Raw genomic sequence first — 24,796 nt, 5'->3', positions numbered from 1 at the left:
ATCCCAGGACCCCGAGATCATGACCCGAGCCGAATGCAGCGGCTTAACCCACTGAGCCACCCAGGCACCCTCCCATTAGTCTTTTTAAAGGCATGGAAATGGGGACACAAAGCGATGACAAGTGGCCCCAGATCACACCCCAGCTAAGGGGCAGGGCTGGGATCAGACCCCAGGCACTGGGATCTAGAGCCTATGCTATCGTGTACTGGTACTGCACATCTAAATCAATCAATAAATCAGTTTACAGACAGGGAAGACATTGGCTGAGTCTTCTCTCTGATGGGATGTTTGACTGAAAGAATGTGGGTTTCTTCTTAGATGGAGCACGCCCGCAGAAAAACAGCCACTTCTCCAATGTTTTGAAAACATTTTGAAAAAATAACAACTTTCAAAAAAAAAATTTTTTTTTTTTAAATGACTATGAAGCCCAGGCGGGATTTCAGAAGCCAAAAAACAGCAACCTCCACCCCCCTTCACCGGCCCTGGCTGTCAGCACTCGTCCACGCCATGCGGTTTCCTGGCGCGCCTGTCCCCCTGCTCCCCAGGGCGCTTGGAGAGCTCCCTTCCTCCCGGCATGTCCAGCACCCCGCAGAGCGTGTCCTCTGCACACAGAAGGAAGGGATGCTCCCCACTGCCACCGTTGTCAACAATAAAGTCTGAGCAGAGCCACTGTTCCTGGGTCCCCAGCAGAGTCCTTCTCTATCACACACAGAACTGCACCAGCCGAGAGGCCCCAGGAGGACAAAGAAACACAGCAGGAAGAAGATTCGGGACTCTGAAGGCAGACAGGATGAGCACAAAGTGTAGTTCTGCCCTTTTGCGGCTGTGTGGCCTTGGGCATAGCTCCTAGATCCCCAGGACTCCGTGTCCTCGTAAATAGCTCGGGGAGAATGCCTGCGTCCTGGGGTCGCTGTGAGGAGCTGACGGGCCAGTGTACATGACGCGCTTGCACACGGGACCAGTACACAGACAGCACTGGTCAGAGGCGGCTCTCGTCATCAGCCACGCCAGCATCATCCTCGGGAGGGCAAGCCAAGAACCCCACACCAGGGCACCAGGACAGCTCCTATTTCCGAGAACCTCTCAATTCATGGGCAGCCACAACTTGCCAAAAATAAGCAGATGGAGAAAACATGCACAAGCTCAAGTGAAAGCCTCAGGAAACAAGCCCATTCAGTCGAGACGGCTGCGGTCCGCTCCCTCAAAGGAGCTCATGGCCTCACCAGCCCTATACTGACTCCACAAACAGGGGGAGTCTCGTCAGTTCCGGAGACACATTCCAGGCCTCCCAAATGCAGAAGATGCAGGAGGACCCTGAAGGTTTAACCCAAGTGGGCTCTTTTCTATAGGAGACTCAGCTGGTGCCCCCGGAAGGAAGAAAAACGACACACACAGCAGTTCCCAGCTGTCCCACGAGCTCCCTCCCTATATTCAGGAGCGCTCCAGGAGGCCAGGGCTGGAGGGAATCCCAGTCACCATCTTACCATTCCCTTTGGAAAGCAAGAGGAAGACAGACAGCCAAGGTCAGTGGTTCAAGATCCAGTCTTCATTACAAGCCAGGCCTTGGGACGCCCTACCAATGTCTTTTTTTTCTTTTATTGTGTTACATTCCAATTACGCAGTACCTCCCACATATTTAAAAAAAACAAAAAGTACATAAAATCCACTGAACTTTTGCCTATCCTAAAATTCATCTAATTCATACTCGGTAGGAGCTATCATCTCACTTTGGCAGAGAGGGAAACTGAGGCACAGGGCACCCCAGAGCACATACTCTTGAGCTACAAATCTGGATCTGGAGTCCAGGTGCCCTCACGGTGGCCAGGGACTACCAGCCCCTTCCCACCCTGGACACACAAGCCTCTCCTCCTCCAAGAGGAGATTCCCCATTTCTTAAACCCAACTTGGCCTTGATGACCTGAGCTGGTACAAAGGACGTGCTGGGACTTGCGGCTAAGCCCTAAGAAGCCCTGCAGCTTCCGCCTAGGACTCTCGGAACACACCCTCTGGGGGGATGCCAAGCACCATCTTAAGTCCAACTACTTTGGGACTAGCTAGAGGCAGGAAGACAGTCAGCCATTGCCACCAGGATGCCAGATGTGGGAGTGAAGATTCTGGAACCTTCCAGACCAAGGGACACACCAGTTGCATCCCACCAAATGACCTCAGTCTAGGCCACAAAGAGTAAACTCACCCAGGGGGGGCCTGCCCTAATCTCTGACCCACAAACCTCCTCGGCCATGGTCAGGGGCACCCAGGACCCCATGTCAGGACAGCCAGCCTGCAGGCACCTGGCAGCCCCTCCCTCAACTCCCCCCACGAGAAGCTCCCCTGCGAGGAGGCCTCCCCCTATTGCCCACCATGTCCCTCACACCCAAGTGGGTTAAGAGCCACCCTTGCTCACACGCTACAGGCCAGACCCTCACTGGTCCTCGCCACATGATCCCCCCCATGGCTGGCTGCGGAGTCCGTTCCCCACCGGGGCTGGGGCCCCACACTTCTTCCTCTCGCCCCACGGTCCAGCTCCGGACAGGACAGCCAATAGGGGCTGAACACGTGTAAGTGCCTCTCCACGGCAGGGGCCGAGAGACTGTTAGACCCACTGACACTTCATGGCTCCAAGCAAAGCAACACGTCACCTGAAATCAGCGTTTCTCCACCATTGGCCCCACGGACAGTTGGTACTGGATTATGCACAGTACGGGCTGTCCTGTGCATTGTAGGAGGTTTGGAAACATCCGTGGCCTGGATCTATGCGATGCCAGGAACAGACGCCCCATCCCCAATGATGACAATTAAAATTATCTCCAAGCATTGCTACAGGCTCCTGGTTGTGGCGGGGCAGTTGCGCGTCGGGGAGGGGAAGATCACCCTGGAGAGAACCACACCCTGCTTTAGATAGCAGGACCCATGTGTGTCTACTAAGACCCTGGCCTCCGTGGGCGGCAGGGCGGGGGGGGGAGTTGTGGGATACCTGTCCACAAGTCAAACACCATCTGCCAAGGTCTCCAAAGCCACCTGCCCATGCTCCCTCATGCTAGCCAGCAGGCATCCCAGTAACCTGCATGGTCCTGCTAACTAGCAGCCTTGACGGGACACTGTGGCCTGGGTCCCCCTCGGGAGGTCACCCTTACAACAGCGGGCTGGAAACTGGGCCCTGAGAGGCCTCATCAAGGACCTAGAGGCTTGCTCTGAGTGGGCAGGGAGCACAGTTACTAAGCTCTTTCCCCCAGAACTGGCTTTCTTCAGTTTCTTTACCAAGAACACAGCCATCTCACACAGGACGGCCGGAGCACATTTCAAAATGCCAATGGGATTGCGTCGTCTGCAAACCCTTCGGTGGACCCCCGCTGCCCTCCAGAAAAAGTCCAAACACGTGAGCAAGACTTTGCCACCCGCAGACAAGCTGGACACCAGTCGTTAGCAGCAAGAATGGCGAACATACCGCAGAGGTTCCCGCTGCGTGAGTGCCGAGCCCGTGCCACACACCATCTTGAAGCCATCTGACAGATCATTAACTCATCTATTCATTCCCAGCCGTAACCCTGCTGGGTGGACACCAGCAGCATTCCCTTTCTAGAGACGAGAGAATTAAATCTCAGAAAGCAGATGGAGCTCGCCCACGGCCACACAGCCATGCTCCTCACACAGTGCTCCCCGTCAAACCCCGTGCTGCTTGCACATCGTGCAACACAGCCGGCTCGGTGAGGATCGGAAGCTAATTGCGTCCGCATCTTCAGTACCTAGGACAGTGCCCGGCAGAGCCCACGCTCAGCTGCGGAAGGAAGGAGAGCAGGATGCGTGGAAGTCTCAGCAGCAGCATACACCAAGCCCAGCTAATTACCAGGACCACTGGGGAGAGGATTAAAACACTGAATCCCCAACCACCTGGTGAATGACAGCCATCTTCAAACTCTCCAGGGAGAAGACAGAACTGCATTTATTTAACTGAAAGTGGAGAGCTACAGGACACGGATTTCAGGAGCCAAATCCCACGTCACGCCCCTTACAATGAGCTTCAGGAGAAGGTTCTGGTAGCTTGTGCTTTTAAAAGCCCCCCGGGCATTTCTGATTGTCAGTCAAGCTTGGGACCCACTGCCCCCTCTCAGCATGGCGCTCCTGCCTTTACCCTGCAGGCCCCACCCCCACCCCAGCTTCAACAGGGTTCCGGGCCACTTGGGAGGTCAAGTGCAGCCAAATGCAAGCAAACTCGGGAGGAAAGTCGGATGCTCACTCACAAGGGCATTTTCAAAGCCGGGTTTTGGGCTCTGTGCCACCCGAGACCTGCTTGGCTCCAAAGCTAGGAGAAGCCTTTGGGAAAGCTGTTTCATCGGACTCATGACAAGAAGTCGAATGGAGAAAAATGCCCAAGTTCAGAATCCACTGCAGCAGGGCTTCAAGCTTGGGAACAGGGACCTCACGGGCGCTGGGGGCGGGGGGGGGGGGGGTCGGTGCTGCCAAACTGCCCTTTGACTCAGAAATAACACTTCCAGGAAGCTGTCCTTCAGGGGCGCCCAGGTCAGAGAAAGAAAAGCATGCGAGAATGACCCCCACACATGGCTGGTGGGAACGCCAAATGCTGTAACCCCCTTGGAAACAGTCTGACAGTTCCTAAAATAATTAAACATAGTTACCATATGACCCAGCAGTTACACTCCCAGGCATATGCCCAAGAGAAATGAAAACATACACCCACAGGAAGATTTACACACACGAAGGCTCTCAGCCACAGGATTCACAGTTGCCACAAAGTAGCAGCAACCCAAAGTCCATCGGTGGGCGGGAAATCCACACAATGGGGTACGGCTCAACCGCACAGAGGAATGATGTCCCTACACGCACCCCGGCATGGATGGACCCTGGGAACGTCACGCCAAGGGAGTGACGTCAGACACTATAGGCCTCGTATTACAGAATTCCATTTGTAGGGAACGTCCAGAACAGGACATTCTACGGAGACAGAATGTGGACTCGGGGTTGCTTAGGGCAGGGGAGGCGGATGAGAGCCGCCAGGGGCAGGGTTTCTTTCTGAGGTGATGAAAAGGTCCTAAAATTGATGGAGGTGGTTGATTGCACAGACCTGTGAATATACTAAAACCCACTGAATTTATCATTTTCAGTGGCTGAATTGTGTGGAATGTGAATTCTATCTCAACAGCACTATTATCAAAAAAGGGGGGGGCAGGGGAGAATGCAAGCATGGCAGCAGCAGCTAATAGCAAAAGACCAGAAATAAACCCCATGTCCATCTCCGGGGGCTCAGACCCTTAGGAGCAGTCAGACGCCATGTGGCCGCAAAAGAATCAGGTAGACTCATGTATGGATCAGAACACCTCCAAATAATCATTAGAAAAAGAAACCAAGGCACAGAAGTTTAAGTAGTAGGGACCCATCCTGCAAAAAAAAAAAAAAAAAAAAAAGGCAACCTGCACAGGACCCAAGCACAGAATACTCTGGAAGACAGAGAGCTTGGTAATGAGCTCGCCCCTAGGGCACAGGGTGGGGCTGGGGAGGAGAGATCTGTATTAATGAATTATTTGATTTCTTCTCCCCAGTGTGTATTTTAATTTTTCAATTGTACTGATGTTTTAAAGGAGTCCATTTAAAAGAAAAGGCAAATTAAAGCAAGTCTGCAACTGAAAATTGCTTAAGCCTTCTTACTTCGTTTGTTTAAAAAAAAAAAAAAAAGGCTTAGAAACTTTAGGAACTGAGCGAATTGCCCAATCTAAGGCGGGTGGGGACAGAAGACCCCGCCCCAAGGACCAGAACTTCATTTAAAAGCTACAGAACCCTCAGTGACAGTCTCTGCCCACCCAGAGCGAAGGCCCCTGGTTCTGTGGTTCTTGGTAAAACCAAACAGGCATGTGGCTCGCAAGGCCGCAGTCTCTGCAGCTCTGTCCCTGGGCCGGGAGGAGGGCAGAGCGCTTGACCAGCAGCAGAAACTAAAGGGTCCGCAGTGCCGTCCAGCAGGGCGCACATCCTGCCAGCCCAGGTGAGCCACCGCAATGTCACTACCAAGCTGGCCCATGCAAGCCTCTGTCGCTTCACCAGGGTGTTTCTGGCTGAACTACCCCCACCCGCTCTAAACCCCAGCGGAGAAGACCCAGGCAGAACGGCCACCCGTGCATTTCCAGAAGGAGGAGAGAAGGTGTGGAGCCAGCACGCGCAGACGGGCCGGGGCTCCAGGGCGACTCACAGAAACCCTCGATCTTGTCGGCGGTCTTGCTCCAGGCCACCTGGCGGGTCTCCATGATGACTTGGACGGTCCTCCGCTCCGGGGTGGACTTGCGGAAGCTGAACACCGTCATCACCGTGCCCAGCTCCAGCGCCCTCTTGATCTGACTCTTTTCGTGCTCGGGGAGGGTGTCCACGTTGGCCGGGGCGGTCATTGTCGGCGGAGGCGAGGGTGGGAGCAGTGAGGGAAGAGGATGCTGCAAGGGCAGAATGAAGGAGTAAGTTGGGTTTTGTTAACTGGGTCGGGAGGACAAGTTAACAGTCGAAATCCTGTCTCATGCCCATCAGCATGAGTTTTAGAAGGAGGTTCTGGTGGCGGGGAATCGTGGACCGTTCAGACTGCCCGTCTAGGACACGGAGGTTTAAATAGAAGTGGAGATGGGGGAGGACCTCCCTGGCCTCAGAGACCAAACTGTTATCCTGACTTTGAATAACCAAATCACCCCAGCCTGGCAGTGACCCCTACCGTCCTACACGCTTCCACACTGTCAAAGATTTGAATAGACAAAGCAGCCCAGTCGGGCCCCAGCCCCCCCACCACCACCCCGCCCCAGCATCCTTTTCTGTTCTGTCTAGACTCTCTCCTCAGCATCCCCTTACTTCCTAAGTGAAGTTGGGAACAGAAAAAAAATAATACTAAGCCACACCAGAATGTGTCTGTGAAGACCTCTGCAAGGAAACAGAGCCAAAAGGAGAGAAAATGTCAGGGCCTGGCAGCCCCAAGTTCGAGGCCTGGTGTGTGGCCCTGGGTCGGCTGCGTGACCTCCATAAGTCTCAGCTGCATCCCTTCTATAACGGGCTGTTGGGGTGGCGAGGGGCACCCCGCATTCTGCTCAGTGTACAATAAACATTCTGAAGCAACACTCAGGCACACAGAGAGACGCCAGACCCCAAATCCTGCAGCCAACCCTGTCTGGCCATACTCACACCCACATCCAAACCATCAGCAAATGCAACCCATCTTCCCGGCTCCCGGGCTCCTCCCTGGATCTCACACCTGGATTGCTCTCATCGCCCAGCTGGTCTCCTGTTTCTGCCCCAGCCCCCACCATCCAGTGCAGATTGGGAGCCAGGTGGAGGGCACGTTTTGAACAAGATGAAATCCCGTCAAACCCTCTGACCAGTGTGCTGCCATGGTGGCCTGAGCACTGGCTCTGGAACCCCCCACTCTGCAGAGGGGAGCCCAAGGGAAGACGTTCTAGACCCTCCCCTGCCCCGGAACCTTATTTCCTTGGAAAGGGGAAGACAGACCTCCAAGGTTCTTGGAAGGATTAAACTGGATAGTATATCTTGGGGCGCTTCAAACAGTGATGCAAAGTCAGGGATCCCCAGATTTAGCTATGGCTACTACTGCCATCAATTGTTCCCTGCATCTTGTCTCCTCCCCACTTCCCCCCCGGCAAATCCCACAGGATTAGGAGCCCACAGCGTTACTCTGTCAGGTGTTCAGCCAAGGTCATGCAAGCCTTCCCTCTGGATCTGCCTTTGGAAAGCCTCCTGCCAAGCTGCTCATAATGAGGGCCTCAGTTCCCTCATCTGTAAAATGGGGATAATACCAGTCTCAAGGGGGGCACTGAAAAGACTGAAAGCTACAACAGAAGTTCAGTCCCAGCCTCTGGCAGGACCTCAGGTAACAGTCATCCAGCCGTTTTTCAACAGGATGAGTGTCCCCCTGTGCCAGGAACGGAGCTGGGGACTGGCATTCAAATGAGAGAGAGTGGGGAGCGGCCCAGGCCCTGCCCTTTGTCCCCTCCTCGCTCCCGCTCAGGCCTGCCGCCAAAGGCACCTTTCGCAGGTGTCTGGCAGCTGGAGATAAAACCATGATTTCCACCTGCTCTCTCCCCACTTGGAATCACACCTGTCAGCTCAACCCCTACTTCGGTCAGAGGAAGCTTCTGGGAGGAGAGAATATCTGAATCCAATCCTCTTAAAAGGTGAAGCAGGAGGGAACAGTGTTCTCATCAGAGGAACGGGCTTAAGCAAAGGCCCAGCACGCTGCAGGCCTCCTAGGCTGGGCCACAGACTCGGAGATGAGCCTCCTGCCTCATCGCCCCGTCGTCCAGTCAAGCCTGTGAACAAGGTACTCGTGACCAGTCTCCTCCTGGTGAACCAGCTGTTTACCGGCTTTCCCCAGGGGGCTAGCACCTGCTATACCTGGTTTATCTCATTAAACTCAACGAGAATGAGCAGAGGTGAAAACCCAAACCCTGAGAGGGGAAATTACGTATCAAGGTCACACAGGAACCTGGCAGCACGGGGATGAGAACCCTGCTCTGAATCCCACGTCCCCGCTCATTCAGCATCTGACCTCTGGAACTCAGAATTCTGCAGCAGAATCTGGCCCGAAAGGAACTAGTTTGGCCCTCCCACCCCTCTCAAGAGAGTATGAAGGCCTTGTCCAAGGTCACGCAGCTGGAAAGCGGCAGGAAGAGGATCTGCACCTGTTCCCAGCTCTGCAGCTCCCCACTGGGCTGACCACTCCCCAGCCATGTGCCCCTGGAGTTCCCTCCTCGGTCTCCAGGCCAACGTACAGCAGGGCATAAACAGGGGACACGTACCCTCTCACAACACCTCCAGCCCGGTTAAACTTGCCTGCCCGGAGGCACAGGGACCCTCAGTTCTTTCTGACTCTGGCTCTGGGAAGGCCTTGGACATAACCTTCCCCAAGATTCTGGTTACTTCCACTCAGAAGCCCAGTGGATTGGCCCAACTATCAACATCAAGTCTCTCCTGTTGCCTCTCGCCAAGAACCTGTTGCCTCTCGCCAAGAAAGAGGTCCTCATGGCCACAAGATCCTTGCAGTCAACCAAAAAATCCAGCCAGCTCCTGACTCAGGCTTCCAGAGTCTGATGCTTCAGCAACGAAGGCAAGGAAGTGTCCAAGGCCTTCTCCCCAAGGGAGGGCACTAGCCATCATAGGCAATTTCCATTTTGCTTTTGCTGAAAGAAAGAAAGAGGAAGGAAGGAAGAAATGAAAGAAAGAAAGAAACAAACAAACAAACAAACAGAAAGGGAGAAAGACAGGGAGGGAGGAAAGAAAGGGCTTTGAAATCCCTTGTTTGGTCCTGTTTCTCATCCTCCTTGGCTAACTTTGCAAAATGACTTATGGTGTCCGAGATTTAATAAGAGGTTTTGCCATTTCTACTTGTCATGTTCTTCTTGAAATACTTTTGGGCTACCAGGACCCAGAACCAGGAAGCAGGGACGTTTTCTCCTCCTTGGTGTACGTTAGCCCCATACAGGGGTGCATAAGAAATCCCACAGAACAATCCTCTGTTAAACTCTGCACAGTCACATTGCGGGGAGGTAGCTGACCCCCCCCCCCCCGCAGCAGCTCAAAGGAAGGTGGGGACGGCTGCGTCTCCCCCAACCCTGCAGCAGGAGGTTTTTGCTGGAAGAACAGCCAGGGTCAACCATTGTAGGGAGGAAGGAGAATGAGTGTTGTCTGTTGTTGTTGTTGTTGTTGTTTTTAAGGGGGCGACCTGTGATCATCAAACCGTGAAACATGCGAATGCTTTGATCAGCAGTCACCTAGGTGCAGAAACACAAAAATGTTCGCAGAAGCATTATTTGTAACAGAAAAGACCACCACTGGCAGGGAGGTCCCTTACAGAACTCATGGGACATGCACACTAAAGAGGGCTCAGCAGCTATCAGATAGCAGGAAAATTTCCAAGCAATGGAATCCTGAAAGGTTCACAAAAGAGATGAAAGAAGAGTGGCAAACCTGGATGCATCACAGAATTAGGTTTTTTCAAAGGCTGCGCGGGTATAAATCTAGCGAAAGTGGTTACTTTCAGAGGAGGGGAGGGGAGAGACGAGGTCTTGACTTTTTATTAATTTAAGTGGTAACATACAGATGAGCTTTTCGTTCTTGGGTCTTGACTTTTTATTAATTTAAGTGGTAACATACAGATGAGCTTTTCGTTCTTGGGTTTTTACTGTTTTCTAAATTAAGAAAGGTTCTGAAGTTTTCTTGCTTGCAATTTCTCACCAGCTCCACCCAGCAAAAGGGCTATTCATGGGGTCCCCACGTTGCCTCTTCTAGACAAGAGTGACACGCTCAAGGTGCAGGGGAAGCATGTAGGAGGGGAGAAGAGAGGTGGGGATGGCCGGACTGGCTTGGGGAGGCGGCAGCAGCATTAGGCAGTTTCTGTATCCATGAAGCCTGAACCGGTATACACAAGGCACACACACCTTTGCAGCAGGCAAAGTGCCTGGGCCCGGCATGGGGCCCCCCAATCCGCCTCTCTCTGCAAAACTGTAGCTAAGGATGATGGCCAAGGCCAAGCAAGGCCCTTAGCCAGGGAGGGTCAATAACTGGTCAGGGCACCCTTTTCATAGATGGGCCCCAATTCTAAAATTCAAAAGCCATGGAATGCAGCTTTGAGTAGCCCCAGTATCCTGGGTAAGGAACTGAGGCACCGAGAGGTTTCTTCAACGTGCCCAGGGTCACACAGCTGGAACTGACATTCAAATTAAGTTGATTAACAAGGCCACCTGTGCCCTTGTGCCACGTCACCCCCCTCAACCCAGCAGACTTTTTCAGTCCGTTTTAAGACCAGAGCGCTCGAAGAGCCCCTCCCCATTCTCCACCAGACTCCAGGCGCCAACCCTTGTTAAAAAGAGCCGTTTCCCCTCAAATGCTTCCGCGATGGGGCGGGATGACCTCGTTGGGATTCCAAACCAGAACCAGGAAAACGCACAAACACATATAATTATGCACACAACTGTGGGGTGGGAGCGGGAATCGCGAATCCCCTACACTCTGCCAGTCTCTTCTGGGCGAGGGCTGCGCCGGCCGGGGTATCACCCAGCCACCCACCCACCCACCTGCGTGGTACCCGGCAGTGCCGGGGGCGCGCCGGGCCGCCCGCAGTCAGCGAGCCCCGGGCACCGACGTGGCCGGGAAACACAGCCAGACCCCGCGCGGGGCCTCGCGGCCACCGGAGCCTTGAACGCCGACGCCAGCGCGACCCACCCGCCCGCGAGCGGCGCCGCCTCCTCCGGGTTCCCATTCAAAGCCGGGGCGTCCGCCCGCACGGAGCGCCGAGATGGCGCCGCTCCCGGTGAGGAAGTGGCCGGCGGCCAGGCCCCGACCCCCGCCTGCGCCGCCCGGCCCCGGGCACAGCAGGCAGGGGGCCCCCGACGGCGCGCCCCGCTCCTGCCCGCGCCCCGCGGCGCTCCTCCACTCGGAGCGCGGGTCCCCCCCCGCGCACCCCGGACGCCCGCGCGCGCTCCCCCCCAGCCGGGCCGCTCACCTGGCCGTGCCCCCGCCGCGGGTCCCGGCTCCGGGCACTCCCTGCGGCGCGCGCCCTCCAACGCGGCCGCCGCGACTTCTGCTTCGGCCGCGGCCGCGCGCCACGTGACTCCTGGGGGCCGCCCCGCGCGCCCCGGCCCGCCCCCGGCGCCCCGAGGCCGCCCTGCCCCGCCCGCCGCGCCGCGCACCCCGGGCCCCTCGTACGCGGCCCGGGGAGGAAACTGAGGCCGCGGACGTGGGCCGGGCGGGGGGGGGGGGGGGCGGGGTGGGGACGAGCTGCCCGAGGCCGCTGGCGAGGGAGGGCGAGCACCCGCAGGCGCCGGCGTAGCATTTATGCGGCGCCTCCCGCGTCCAGGTGCTGCGCGTGCAATAAAGAAACTGATGGTCTCCTGGACACCGCCGTTCGCGGGCCGGAGTTTGAAGTCGTCACCGAGGCTGCGCTGGTGTCCGACCACCTCCTGCTACCGGGGCCAAACCACTTCAGTACGCCCAGCCTCAGTTTCCCCATCTGTCAGGCGGATCGGAGCAGCGCTGCCCCCCAAAGTTTGTTGTGAGGAAGGGGAACTGGGAACCCATCTCCCCGTTCCCAGTAAGTTTTTTTTTTTTTTTTTGGACAGAGAGAGATCACAAGTAGGCAGAGAGGCAGGCAGAGAGAGAGGAGGAAACAGGCTCCCTGCTGAGCAGAGAGTCCGATGCGGGACTCGATCCCAGGACCCCGAGACCACGACCCGAGCCGAAGGCAGCGGCCCAACCCACCGAGCCACCCAGGCGCCCCCCCAGTAAGATTTGTTTTTAATGGCTCCCCTGTGAGCTAAGCACACAAGGAGATCGCTAGACGCCTACTTGGGCTGCTTAGTTGGCGGCTCTTTTCCATTCTTGCGTTTCCCGAAATCATGTTATTCCAACTTTTCGCGTGCACCTTTGACGCGGGTGTCTCCGTGGTGATTCAAGCCAGCCTGTGGGTCGCCTACAGAGCCCTCAGAGCGTTTTTTGAAACTCTGAATGTTGCCTCGACTGCGAATGTTCTAAGAGAAGCCACAGGACACATTCACCAACCTCAAAAATCCATAGAATTCTTTCTTTCCCTGCCCCATCTCGGGAGTGTACCGGTGACTAGGCTCCAAGGACCCCTTACTGCCCTGTTTTCTAAAGAGATCTTTGAAAGGCTTCTTAAAACGTTAGCCACTTGGAATGATGGGGTCGATTTCCAAGAAAAATAATACCTAACTGTAGGTTAAATTTCTTTGCCTTTTTTTTTTTTTTTTTTGTAAATACTCCCAACTTAATATATTACTTCCATCAACCTTTTTAACACTTTTATTTTGGTACCTTTTACTTAGACCATGTGCAGGATACCTTTGTGCAACCATATATGTATACATTCTACTATTCCAAAATCTGCTTGTATAGGGAAGCGTCTTGAATCTCTTGCTGACGAGAGGACACTGTGTGCAATCAGAAGTTTTGGAGATCACTCCTGGCAGCCTTGGCTCCTAACCTCTGTCCAAACAGATGCTAATTCTGGCTGGAGCTTTCTCTGGTCCCTGGGGTCAGGCAAGGAAAGAAGAACATGTAGTCCACGCTTCTAACCTGCAGGCGTAAGCCTACAGCATCTTGGCAGCTCAAATATCTGAGTGAGAAGATGGGCCCAGTAGAGGGCGGTTTGCTTCTTCATATTTTTTTCTTTGCTGTTCTTCTTTGCCTCGTTGTTCATCTTCACGTGCACAGCTAAAGGCGTCTGCTGCAGTGAACAGGAGTCGCTGGGGTTCCTCATCTCCCTTTCCTAAACTTCAGCTCGTTTGCTCAAAATAATTGGGACATTAGCCCCTCCCCACCCCGCTGCCTTCTGGGAGGACACCAATACAAAGCGACATTTTTCTTCCAAAGCACAGTAGGTACCGGGAGAAGCCACCCTCTCAAAGAAAAAAAAAAAAAAAGAGGACCCTTCACAGGGAGGACCCGAGGGTATCAAGTCAATGGGGTCTGGAGGCAGGATTTGAACACTGGTCTGTCTGGTGCCGGCACCCACGGGCTCATAGCCCCACTGCCCATCAAACATTACCAGGCCTTCAGGCAGGGAGAAGTAAAGCTGTAACCACACCACACAGATTCACAAATGGGTCAGGAAGTGACCTCAAAGGGTGGAGGGAACTTTCTTTTCCTTTTCATATAAAAAGAAAGAAGGGGGAAGGAGGAATAACCTGAAAAAAATGGTCTTTTCATCAAAATTGCCTTAATTTTTATCCTGTGCTCCCCGCCAGTGCTCAGAATGTACTTGTTTTTTTTACCCCCATAACCCTCTTCCATTGGCTAACTGCCATGGTGCCCTGGACCATTAGGCCCTTGGTGTTTCTGTTTCCCCCTCTGCAAAATGGGCATAATAGCCCAACCTGCCTCCCCAGGGGGTGGTGAGGATTAAATGGGACAAGCTTCATCAGGCATCCTGCTTCAACTGTCAGAGCTGTTTTTAATGTTGTCATTGGAAAGAAGAAGAGCCCTGTGGTGTAGCAGGAAAGTGTGGACTTGAAGAACAGGGAGACCTAGATTCAGGCCATTTTCTTAGCTGTGTGAACTTACGCTGGTCATTCACCCTCTCTGAGCCTCCAGTTTCCCCAACATTCTGTCCTTTGGGATGTCAAAAATAGGCAAATCTATAGGGACAGAAAGTAGACTAGTGAGTGGTTGCCTAGGACTGAGCGCATGTAAGTACTGGAAGGTGATGACTGAGGGATACAGGGTTCCCCTTTGATGAGAAAGTTCAAAAATTGTAAAGGTGTTGGAACAGAACTGTGAATATACCCAAAGCCATTGCACTGTACCTTTTAGGAGGCCGGATTGTGTATGTAAGACATATCTCAATAAAGTTGTTTAAAAAAAAAATCTACCTTAAAAAGTTGTTTAAAGAATTCAAGGTAGTGGGTAACACAGAGCCCAGCAAAACACAGCTTTCGATAAGTAACAGCCTCTCACTGTTACCTGTTACGTGGTGGGCCTTCCGAACCTGGCCCCTTCTCCCCAGGCCCCAGTAAAGCCCCTCGCCCTTCTGGCCTCCCCCTCCTCCCCCAGAGCCAAAAATGAGCAGAAAACCCAAGAGCCTTTGCGTTTGGTTTCCTTTCCCGACATTGTTCAGAGACGTGCATGTCCCCTGGGGACAAGCCCAGTCCCAGCTGCTGGCGGGCAGGCCTCTGTGAGAGGAAGTACCACCCAGGGCCGCCTTCAGACCTCGTCAGGGTTAGGCCAGGCCTGGCAGCCGGGGGAGGCGGGGGGTGGGGGTGGGGAGAGCCTCTGCTATTTTCTTTCTCCGTTTTATTGAGGTATGACTGTTCTACAAGAAGCTGCCCACAATTAACATGTACAAGCTGGTAAGTTTGGCTACGTGTATACGTGTGTAACCATCACCACAACCAAGGTAACAAACCTATCCAAGTCCTCCACATGCTTCCCTGTGTCCCTTTGTCACTGTAGTTGCTTTGGGTGTTCTACTGTGTGCGTGGGTGGGTGGTGAGGAGGCTTCTGGGCCCTCAACACATGTCACGACGTGCAGTCCATTACTGTCAACTGTAGACACCATGTTGCACAGCAGAGCTCTAGGATTTACTCAGCTTGGGGGACAGAAAGTTTACAACCATTGAGCACCTCCCCCTGCCCCTCTCCTCCCGGCTCCTGGCAACTGCCATTCTAGTCTCTGAGTCTAGAAGCTTGAGTCCCTTGGGTGTCACACAGGAGAGGGGTCATGCCACGGCTGTCCTCGGACGGGCTCACCTGGCTTAGCACGAAGTCCTCCAGGTCCGTCCACGTCGCTGCAAATGGTAGGATTTCCTGCCTTTTATTTATTTATTTGTTTGTTTGTTTATTTTTAAATTTCCTGCCTTTTAAAATTTTATTTTACTTTATTTATTTATTTTTGGGGGGATTTCCTACTTTTTAAAGGCAGAAAAACCGCCTTGGGTACAGATGCCATTTCCTCCACTGCGTATCTCTGGACGTGCACATGGTCTCTGCATCTCGGGTGGTGTGATTCTTGCTGAGGGAATGCAGATTCTCTTCCCGACCCTGTCTTCCGGTTTGGGGGATACAGATACTGGAAGTGGGACCGCTGGGTCACGTGGTGGTTCTGCTTTTCATTTTGTGAGGAACCACCTCGCTGTCTTCCACAGCGGAACTCCGGTGTGCGTTCCCACCCAGAGGGCACGAGGGTTGCCCTGTCTCCGCATCCTCTCCAACACCCGTCACTTTTTTTTTTTTCATACCAGGTGCTCTGGCAGGTGTGAGGGGCATCTCGTCTGCGTTTTGATTTGCATTTCCCTGGTGACCAGTGGTGTGGGGCGTCTTTTCACATACCTTCACTGCCCTTCTGTATGTCCTCTTTGGAGAACTGTCTATTCAGGTCCTTTGCCCACTTTCAAATCAGGTCGTTTGTCTCATTGCTAGAGTTGTAGGAGTTGGCTGCCTAAACTGAGGCTAGTTGGGAAGGGTCTCCAGTCCCCTGGCTTTTCTTTGGGCTTCTCAAGCCTCAGGTTCCTGCTGGGGCTCATTTATTCATTCAACAAACACTTGCTGAGTTCCCTCCAGGAGCCAGGCACTGCTGGGCTCCAGGAAGATAACAGTCATCATCAAAGTCTAACCCCGTGAGCGCATATTATAGATTGGGGACGGGGGGCTAGGGCCAGGGTGGGAGGGCTCCAGAGTGAGACCGAGCGATTTCTGAAGCCCAGTTCCGCCCCTCACAGTCTGCATGGCTCCGCACACAGCTGCCAGGCTCTGTGGGGCTCAGGCTCCTCATCAGTGTTAGGTTTACTGTGGAGGAGCAAGTCAGCTAATGCGTATCCAAGTCCTGGACACACTGTCGATGACACACTGTCCCCGCTGGGCTTAGAGCTGGCTGAGCGGCGCCTTCCCTCAGGCCCTCAGCCTCGTGTAAAATCAAGACAGTTAAAACCAAAGCAAGTGTGGAGGGGCGGCTGAATATACGGGATGTGGAGGGGACAGGCCTGGCTGGGAATCCGGGCTCCGCCACTTTCTTACCTTGCGTCCCCAGGGGAAGTGACTTAGTGTCCCTGAGTCTGTTTCTCGAGGAGGACGAACGGCCCTACCTCTAACGGCTGGCGCATGCGTCTGGATGTGTTCGGCTCCCACAAAAAGGCTGTCTTCCATCTGATGTCGCTGGAAGCCCAGGAGGGACTGGGGGGCGGGCACCGAGTGGTCAGAAGTTCAAGGACATCAACAGGATGAAGATTCTTTCCAAAGCGGACACTCCTGCCAGCCAGGCCAGAAAGGGGGAAAGCAAGAAAGAAGGAACGGCCCCCCCCCCCCAGCCCGCAGCGCGCTTTCTCTCCGTTACCCTTCACCGGCGCGAGGCCCAGTCCGTCTCCGCTCCTGCTCAAGGAATGGGATCCCGCATCTGCCTGGATGCTGGACGCCGTGTGGGGCGGCCCGAAGTGTGAAGCAAAACAGGGTCACTGGTGGGGAGGACGGGGGTACAATGTCATGGGCGTAGCCTGCGGGGTCCCAAAGCTCCTTGAGGCAGCCAGAGAAGGCTCACCTGAGGACAGAGGTTCCCTTCTGGTCCCTTCACAGGCCAGCAAGCCCCCAACCCGGTCCTTACTCATTCAACAAACACCGAGCCCTTGCTTGACACCGGACCCTACAGGAGAGTGGCTGGGTGGCATACACATACCGTGTGCTGGGCACTTTAAGCCAACAGAAATGCATTCTCCCACGGTTCTGGGCCCCAAGTGTGAAGTCCAAGTTTAGGGGACAGCGCTGTCCATGCCTCTGTCCTCGGTGCTGGCGGCTGCGGGCCATCTCGGGCGTTTCTTTTTTTTTTTTTTTTTTTTAAGATTTTATTTATTTGACAGAGAGAAATTACAAGTACACTGAGAGGCAGGCAGAGAGAGAGAGAAGGAAGCAGGCTCCCTGCTGAGCAGAGAGCCCGATGCGGGACTCGATCCCAGGACCCTGAGATCATGACCTGAGCCGAAGGTAGCGGCTTAACCCACTGAGCCACCCAGGCGCCCCACGGGCGTTTCTTGATCGGCGGCTGCATGCCTCCCTCTCTGCTCTGTCTGCAGTGATGTTCCTCCCTGTGTCCGGGTCTCGAACCTCTCTCCTTGCTCCAGTGAGGACACACACCAGTCACTGGATATAAGGTGCTCTAAATTCCGGATGATCTCATCTTGAGAACCTTAATTACATCTGCAAAGACCCTATTTCCAACTAAGGTCAGATTTACAGGGAGGGGTGTCTGGGCAGCTCAGTCAGTTAAGTGTCTGACTGGATTTTGGCTCAGGTCATGATCTCAGGGTCGAGGGACTGAGCCTCATGTGGGGCTCCATGCTCAGAACAGAGTCCGGTTGAAATTCTCTCCTTCTCCCTCTGCCCCTTCCCTGCTCTTTCTCTCTCTCAGATAAGTAAGTTAACCTTTTAAAAAAAACAATTAGGGCACCTGGGTGGCTCAGTGGGTGAAGCCTCTGCCTTCGGCTCAGGTCGTGATCCCAGGGTCGTGGGATCGAGCCCCACATCGGGCTCTCTGCTCAGCGGGGAGCCTGCTTCCCTCTCTGCTGCCTCTCTGCCTCTTGTGATCCCTCTGTCAAATAAATAAATAAAATATTTAAAAAGAATTCACAGGTAAAGAGGGGTAGGACTTAGATCTTTTGGGCAGGTTGTGGTTCAACCCACTAGCCCTGTACTGGTAATAGGGGAACCCCTTCAGCATTCGAGGGAGTGTCAGCAAGAAGAGATTTACCACCAGAGAATGATAAGAGCTGGGTTAAAGGGAGAAACCAAGGGGCTGGGAAGACTTCTCAGAGGAAGTGACCTCAGAACTGTGTCTTGAGGGATGCAGGAGAGCTTTCCAAGAGCACCAGAGAGAGAGAGAGAGAGAAGCTTTGCTACAAACCAGGCTGGTTGGTCAAAGTCGATCAATGCCCTTGAAGTCACAGTAGTGGTTCTCTTTGCCTGGGACGGGGCCGAAGGAAGGGTTCCGGGGGCTGTGATAGTCTCCCTTTCGATCCTGTAGCTGCAAGGAGCAGCCACTGGATAAAAATGAGCCTTACACCTACCACTTGTGCAACTTTATGCATATCTCAGTAAAAAATAAACATTTTAAAAAGGCTGCTGTATGTGTTAACAGGTCATGTCTGACTTGTTCCGCGTTCCATGTTTTCTAAATATTCTTTACTGAGCACATCTTAGTTATACTAGAAAACTGTTTGAAAATTACGCCTGGGGTTGCCTGGATGGCTCAGTTGGTTTATTGTCTGGCTTTGTCTCAAGTCATGATTCCAAGGTCCTGGGATTGAGCCCAATGTCAGATGGGAGCCTGCTTCTCCCTCTGCCTGAAATAAATAAATAAAATTTAAAAAAGAAAGAAAGAGAGAGAGAAAGAAAGAGGGGCTCCTGGGTGGCTCAGTGGGTTAAAGCCTCTGCCTTCAGCTCAGGTCATGATCCCAGTGTACTGGGATCGAGCCCCACATTGGGCTCTCTGCTTAGCAGGGAGCCTGCTTCCCCCTCTCTCTCTGCCTCTCTGCCTACTTGTGATCTCTGTCAGATATATAAATACAATCTTAAAAAAAAAAAAAAAGAAAGAAAGAAAGAAAAGAAAAGAAAATCAAGGCTGTCAGCATTCAGCAGAGTGGATACTTCGGAAGGTGGTAATGAGAGGTAAGCTGAGGGGGGCCCTGGAGGTGCCCCACGTTCTGTTTCTTTAGGAGACGTTGGCCACACTGACGTGTTCTGTACATGAAAATGCACTAAACAAAGTGAACTCATTGTATACTTCTATTACGCGTGCTTTTCTGCATTAAGTTATGCATCAATAAAAACTTTAAAATATAAGATAGCTTAGGAGTGGGAAGGAATCATTTAAAATCTTTGTGGTTAACCCAAATCAGTAACATTTATTTAATACCTGCCTTGTGCCAGAACCCTACATTCAGTAAATATATTTAGTCCTTGCAACAGAGTTGGGAAGCTCGATCATTTTTGTGTCCATTTTACAGAAAAGGTTTGGAGGTACGAGATGAACTGCGGGGCTGGACTTCACAGCCCAGTGCCGATGAGGTCCGGAGCCCCACTCCCACCGTGGACTCCTGCCTCCCCCAGGGAGTTCTCAGGGAGGTGTGAGATGGCATCCTGAGATGCTGGGCCTACTGAATCTGAACCCTGGGGATCTGCATTTTTACAACCCCCCAACCGCACCCCACAATTCTTTTGTACTCTCCAATATGGGCACCAATGCCTTCCACTGAAACAACAGGGAAAGAAACATTTGAGGAGCCTCTGCAGAGATGAAAAGCAGTCCGGGCACTTTGGGCAGATATACAGAGGTATAAGCCATAAAGGTAAGGAGGCTTTCCTAGCAGATTCCAGGAAGACCACCTCCTAGTGAGTTCCTTTGGAAGAGGGGACATTGATTAACCCTCCCCACACAGAATCCAAGACAAATTCTCCTTAAATACCAATTCAGTGGACCACTCACTCAGCCCACAAGCATTAGTAATTACCTGGTATGTGTCAGTCACTATTCTTGGCTCTGAGGTTCAGAAGAGGAAAGATTCATTCTCTATCAGGAGGTCACCTGACAGAGAATAAATTTTACCTACCTGAGCTAGTTAAAACAAACAAACAAACAAAAAAGGATACACACCTGTTAAAATGGCTAAAGACCACAGACAATACCCAGCATTGGAAAATAGCCGGGCAGTGTCTTTTTTTTTTTTTTTTAAGATTTTATTTATTTATTTGACAGACAGAGATCACAAGTAGGCAGAGAGGCAGGCAGAGAGAGATGAGGGGGAAGCAGGCTCCCTGCTGAGCAGAGAGCCCCATGTGGGGCTTGATTCTAGGACTCTGGTATCATGACCTGAGGCAAAGGCAGAGGCTTAACCCCCTGAACCACCCAGGCGCCCCAGCTGGGCAGTTTCTTAAAAAGGTGCACATACACCGGTCAGAGGATCCAGCAGATCCCACATCTAGGTATGGACCCAAGAGCGATGGAAGCCCGTGTCCATGCACAACCCTGCATGCCGGTGTCCGTAGCAGCTTTATTCATGGTCCCTGAAAATAGGAAATGGGACCCCAATTGCCTTCGTGAAAAGATAAATGAGCGTGCGCACACCGAGATGGTCCGCGTCCGTCAGAGGCAATAAACAGGCGGGCAGACGCCAAAGGGGAAGCTCAGATGCGTTATGCTAAGTGAGAGACCAGAATGGAAACGCCACGACAGTGAGATTCCACTGATGTGACATTCTAGAAGACGCAAAACCACAGAGACCGAAAATAGATCACTGGTTGCCCGGGGCTGGGGGTTGACTACGAAAGAGCACAAAGGAATGGCATGGGGGGCTGGGGGCGGGGGGGGGGGGAGGTGATGGATTGTTTTATAGTTTGCTTGTAGCGAGATTGTGCAACTCTATGAATTTGCCAAAACGCATAGACTGTACACCCAAAAGGGTGAATTTTACTGAGTGTAAATCACATTTTACTTAAAAAAAATTATAATAATACAGATGATCAGGCCAAGGGTGGGGGGCTGAGGGAGAAGGAGGAATCGATGCCGGTCTGGGAGAAGAGGGTCGCGAAGGCTCCCTGAAAGCAGGGAGTCTCTTCTGAGGCCGGGGAGAGGCGAGAGCCGTCTGCTGAGTGGGGACAGGAGAGGGCGGGTGACAGACAGCAGGGGCGGCCCAGATGACGTGCTCTGGGTAGGGTGTAGTTCTGCTGGAGCGAAGGGTGGACATGACCCAAAGGAAGGCAGAGCTTGACTCCCACAGGCCCTGCTGAGCTTGTGGGCAGTGGGGAGCCACCGAAGGTGTTAGAACAGAAGCATGATTGGGAGGATTTCAGGCTTGGACCATCCTCTGGGGAGGGTGGGTTGAGGGAGCCAGGCTGAAGGCAGGACCACCGGTCCAGATATTCTTTCCCCGTGGCTGTGCCTTCTTGGCACCAACATTCTGCGGCTCAGACATTAACTAAACGCTTGCCATGTGCCAGGCACAGTTACAGGAGCTGGGGACAGACCAAAAATCCCCGTGGCTCTTCCATTCTAATGGGGAAGCCAGACCATGAACAAGGAAACAGATTACCAAGGTCATCCCAGAGGACAGGGAGTCCTGTGCCGAAGCAGAGGATGTAATGCTGGAAGGGAGAGGGAACATAGATAATAAGACAGTCCCCTTGGCCTCTCGGAGGTGACATCTGAGGACAACCTGAGGAGGAGGAAGAGCCCTAAGTGAGGGAGAGGGACCTTCTCAGGCGCCTGCAAAGAACCCAAGAGGGGGACCCGATCGCTTTGGCAGGGCACACAGTGGATGCAGAATCCCAAAAGCCATCAAGTGGGGTACAGCCACACCTCCCAGGGGTCTCTTCTAGCAGAAGATGGACAGAGCCCTCCCCAACGAGTGGCTGCCTCTCCTGCCTGTGCCCCACATCTTCCATATTTTGGGGGAAGGACAGTCTATGGCCCCAAGAGTGCAGAGAAGAGCCGAAACCCCTAAGGGTGGTTCTCCTCCTGGTTCTAAAGGTCACAACTGTTGCCACTGTAAACAGTGTTCCTGTTGACAGAATCACAGTGGCTCTGGAGACAGGGAGACTGAGGACACACCTGGAAAAGCCAATCTGGACTTTTTGAACTTAAAAAACAACAACAACAACAACAAAAAACCGCTGAGCAAGACAACAACTTTGGTGTCTGGTGACTCACCTGTTGTTCAATCCTTCCTCCCTGTCTCCCGGTCACCCGGGGCTGGCCCTGCTGGGCTCACTCCCTGTGTGTCACCTCCCTCAGCCACACAGCAGCGCCCACAGTCCTTCCCTGACTGAACCCTGGCATCAGGTCAGAACTGGGCTGCCCACCAGCCAGCCAGACTACTGACTTGTAAGGGACCGCACCGTCACCGACAAAGTGACTGCTGCCACAGAGTTCCGTTCATCCGGTGACTTCAAACCAGAGAAATTTATTCTGTCACAGTTCAGGGGGGCAGAAGTCCCCAGTCAAGGCATCAGCAGGGTTGTTCTCCCTGGAGGCTCTGAGGGACAACCTGGCCCACGCCTCTGTCCTCATGTCCACCCACAACCCTCAGTGTCCCTTGATGGGTGGGCCCATCCCTCTGATCTGTGCCTTTCTTGTCACAAGCCATTCTCCCTGTGTCTCCCTGGGTGGGGGAGGGAGGGTGTCTTCTTTTCACAAGGACACCAGTCACTGACTTTAGGACTCATTCTAACCCACTATGACATCCTAACTTGCTGGACAAAACCCCTAGATCCAATATGGTGACATTTTGAGGTTCCCGGTATTGTGGGAATACACAACGTGTATTGTGGGCGGTCACTATTCAAACCAGGACATGAGGTCATCAACAAGACAGAGCACACTGGGCTCGCCGCGGGCCACTTAACGAACGGGAAACACCACAGAGCTCAGCTAGAGGCTGTAAAGGTAACTGCCAAGGGTGAAGACGGGCGCCCACAGGACCCCACAGGCCTGGCAGATCATCGGTGGTGACTCAATGGCCCCACCATTGAGGGTGTCCATTCAAAAGCCAGCCATGGGAGACTGGGTTTTCCGAAGATACCCCTACCTGCCCAGAACATCTACTCACCTACACTGTGATGTGGACGTTCCTCCGTGGAACCTGGCCTGTCTTTGTAACTTTGTGTGACTGCTCCCTAGAATATGCCAGAAGGGATGACGCATGACAGCTTCTGCTGGCTCAGGACATACGCCCCAAGCGGACTTAAGGAGGCGAGCGGCCCCGAAGCCATCATGTTGGAGAGACCGCACGGACACTGCACAGAAACAGCGCGCCCCCACTACTCCAGGCCCCTCTGGCCCCAGCCCAGGCGCCAGACGCCGGAATGAGGAAGTCTTTGAGATGACCGCAGCCCAAGTCAGCATCTGCCCCCAAGAGTATGGGAGAGCCTGAGCCAGAACTGCCCACCCCTCCCTCATTCCTGACTCTTAGACGCCGCGATAGATGACTGACGTCTGCTGTGGCTTTACGACGAGTTTATTTGTAAAGTGGGCTTGCAGGTTGGGGGCCGAGCAGAATTGTCCAGGGCTCCAGGAGGCAGGAAGGGCTCCGCCAGCAGGAGCTCTCCCTCTTTGCCCTCTCCCGCAGCCTCTTCCTCCTCCGCTCCTCTAACTAAAATCGGAACGAGTATGTGAAATGTCCATTTGCGGGGACACTGATGAAGCCCCAGATCTGTCCTCTCGCTCCTCCCTCTGCCCGACAAATCCCGTGTCACCCTATAAGGCTCCGCTCATCGTGGTATGGGGAAGGGCCAGACAAATTTTACCCCCATATTATTTAAACTAACAGTTAAGAATTGCTTTAAAGGGGCGCCTGGGTGGCTCAGTGGGTTAAAGTCTCTGCCTTTGACTCCAGTCATGATCCCGGGGTCCTGGGATCGAGCCCCGCATTGGGCTCTCTGCTCAGCGGGGAGCCTGCTTCCTCCTTCTCTCTCTGCCTGCCTCTCTGCCTACTTGTGATCTCTCTCTGTCAAATAAATAAATAAAATATTTTTAAAAAATTAGGTAAGAGTGATGGGGGCACCTGGGTGGCTCAGTCAGTTAAGTGTCCGACTCTTGATTTTGGCTCAGGGCATGATCTCAGAAATGTGAGACGGAGCCCTGCGTCAGGCTCGCTGCTCGGTGGGGAGGCTGCTTGAGGTTCTCTCCCTCTTTCTGTCTCTCACCCTCTGCTCTCCAGCCCCCCATACCCATACCCCTCGCTCACACACACGCTCTTTCTCTCAAATAAATAAATAGATAATTAATTTTTTAAAATGAAGGAAAAATGAAAAGATGATAATGACATATATGTACATTTGCCATCACTCTCAAGCACATTAAAATTAAGATGTGTGAACAGTTTGAAAGAAACAGATGGATAGAGATTGACAAAACAAACATAGCAAAACAAACAAACAAACAAACAAACAAAACCATAACAGAGGATCTTAAGTCGCAGAATGCTTGCCATCCAATTTGTTAAACTTTTCTGTGTGTCCTAAAACCTTCATAATAAAATGTTGGGGAAATAACAAGAACAAACATAGCAAGTACAACTGGCCAGGTACCGTCCTAAGACTTACCATCTGATGGCTCATTCAGTCCTCGGCCCAACCTCGGAGGGAGGTTTGATCCTTATCACCATTTTACAGAATGGTGATTCTTCTTTACAGAAGAAGCTGGGCACACAGAAGTTCAAATCATGCCTAAGCTAAGGTGGCAGGTAAGGGACAGAAAAGTCAGAGCAAAGCTAGCTGGTGAGCCCCAGCACGGCGCACCCCTCCTGATTATAAT

The 24,796-nt window shown here is 53.1% G+C and overlaps 1 protein-coding gene across 4 annotated transcripts in view; it reads right to left on the bottom strand.

The window, feature by feature from the left end:
* The window catches only part of PLCG2 (phospholipase C gamma 2), a 142,597-nt gene extending 130,999 nt beyond the window's left edge, over positions 1–11,598 (bottom strand). For all 4 annotated transcript variants that reach the window (XM_045076347.1, XM_045076349.1, XM_045076348.1 and 1 more), the window contains exons 1-2: positions 11,495–11,598; positions 6,197–6,431 (exon numbers count right to left, since the gene is read on the bottom strand). In XM_045076347.1, the coding sequence (XP_044932282.1) occupies positions 6,197–6,389 (193 nt within the window). In that variant the 5' untranslated portion in view covers positions 6,390–6,431; positions 11,495–11,598. The remainder of the gene's footprint in view (positions 1–6,196; positions 6,432–11,494) is intronic.
* Between the last annotated feature and the right edge of the window lie 13,198 nt (positions 11,599–24,796).

Source organism: Mustela putorius, unplaced genomic scaffold (genome assembly GCF_011764305.1).
Source record: "Mustela putorius furo isolate JIRA1106 unplaced genomic scaffold, ASM1176430v1.1 tig00000174_pilon_pilon_pilon, whole genome shotgun sequence".
Taxonomy (NCBI): Eukaryota; Metazoa; Chordata; class Mammalia; order Carnivora; family Mustelidae; genus Mustela; species Mustela putorius.
Note: the sequence above shows the minus strand (reverse complement) of the source record. Positions and strands in the feature narration are given on the sequence as shown.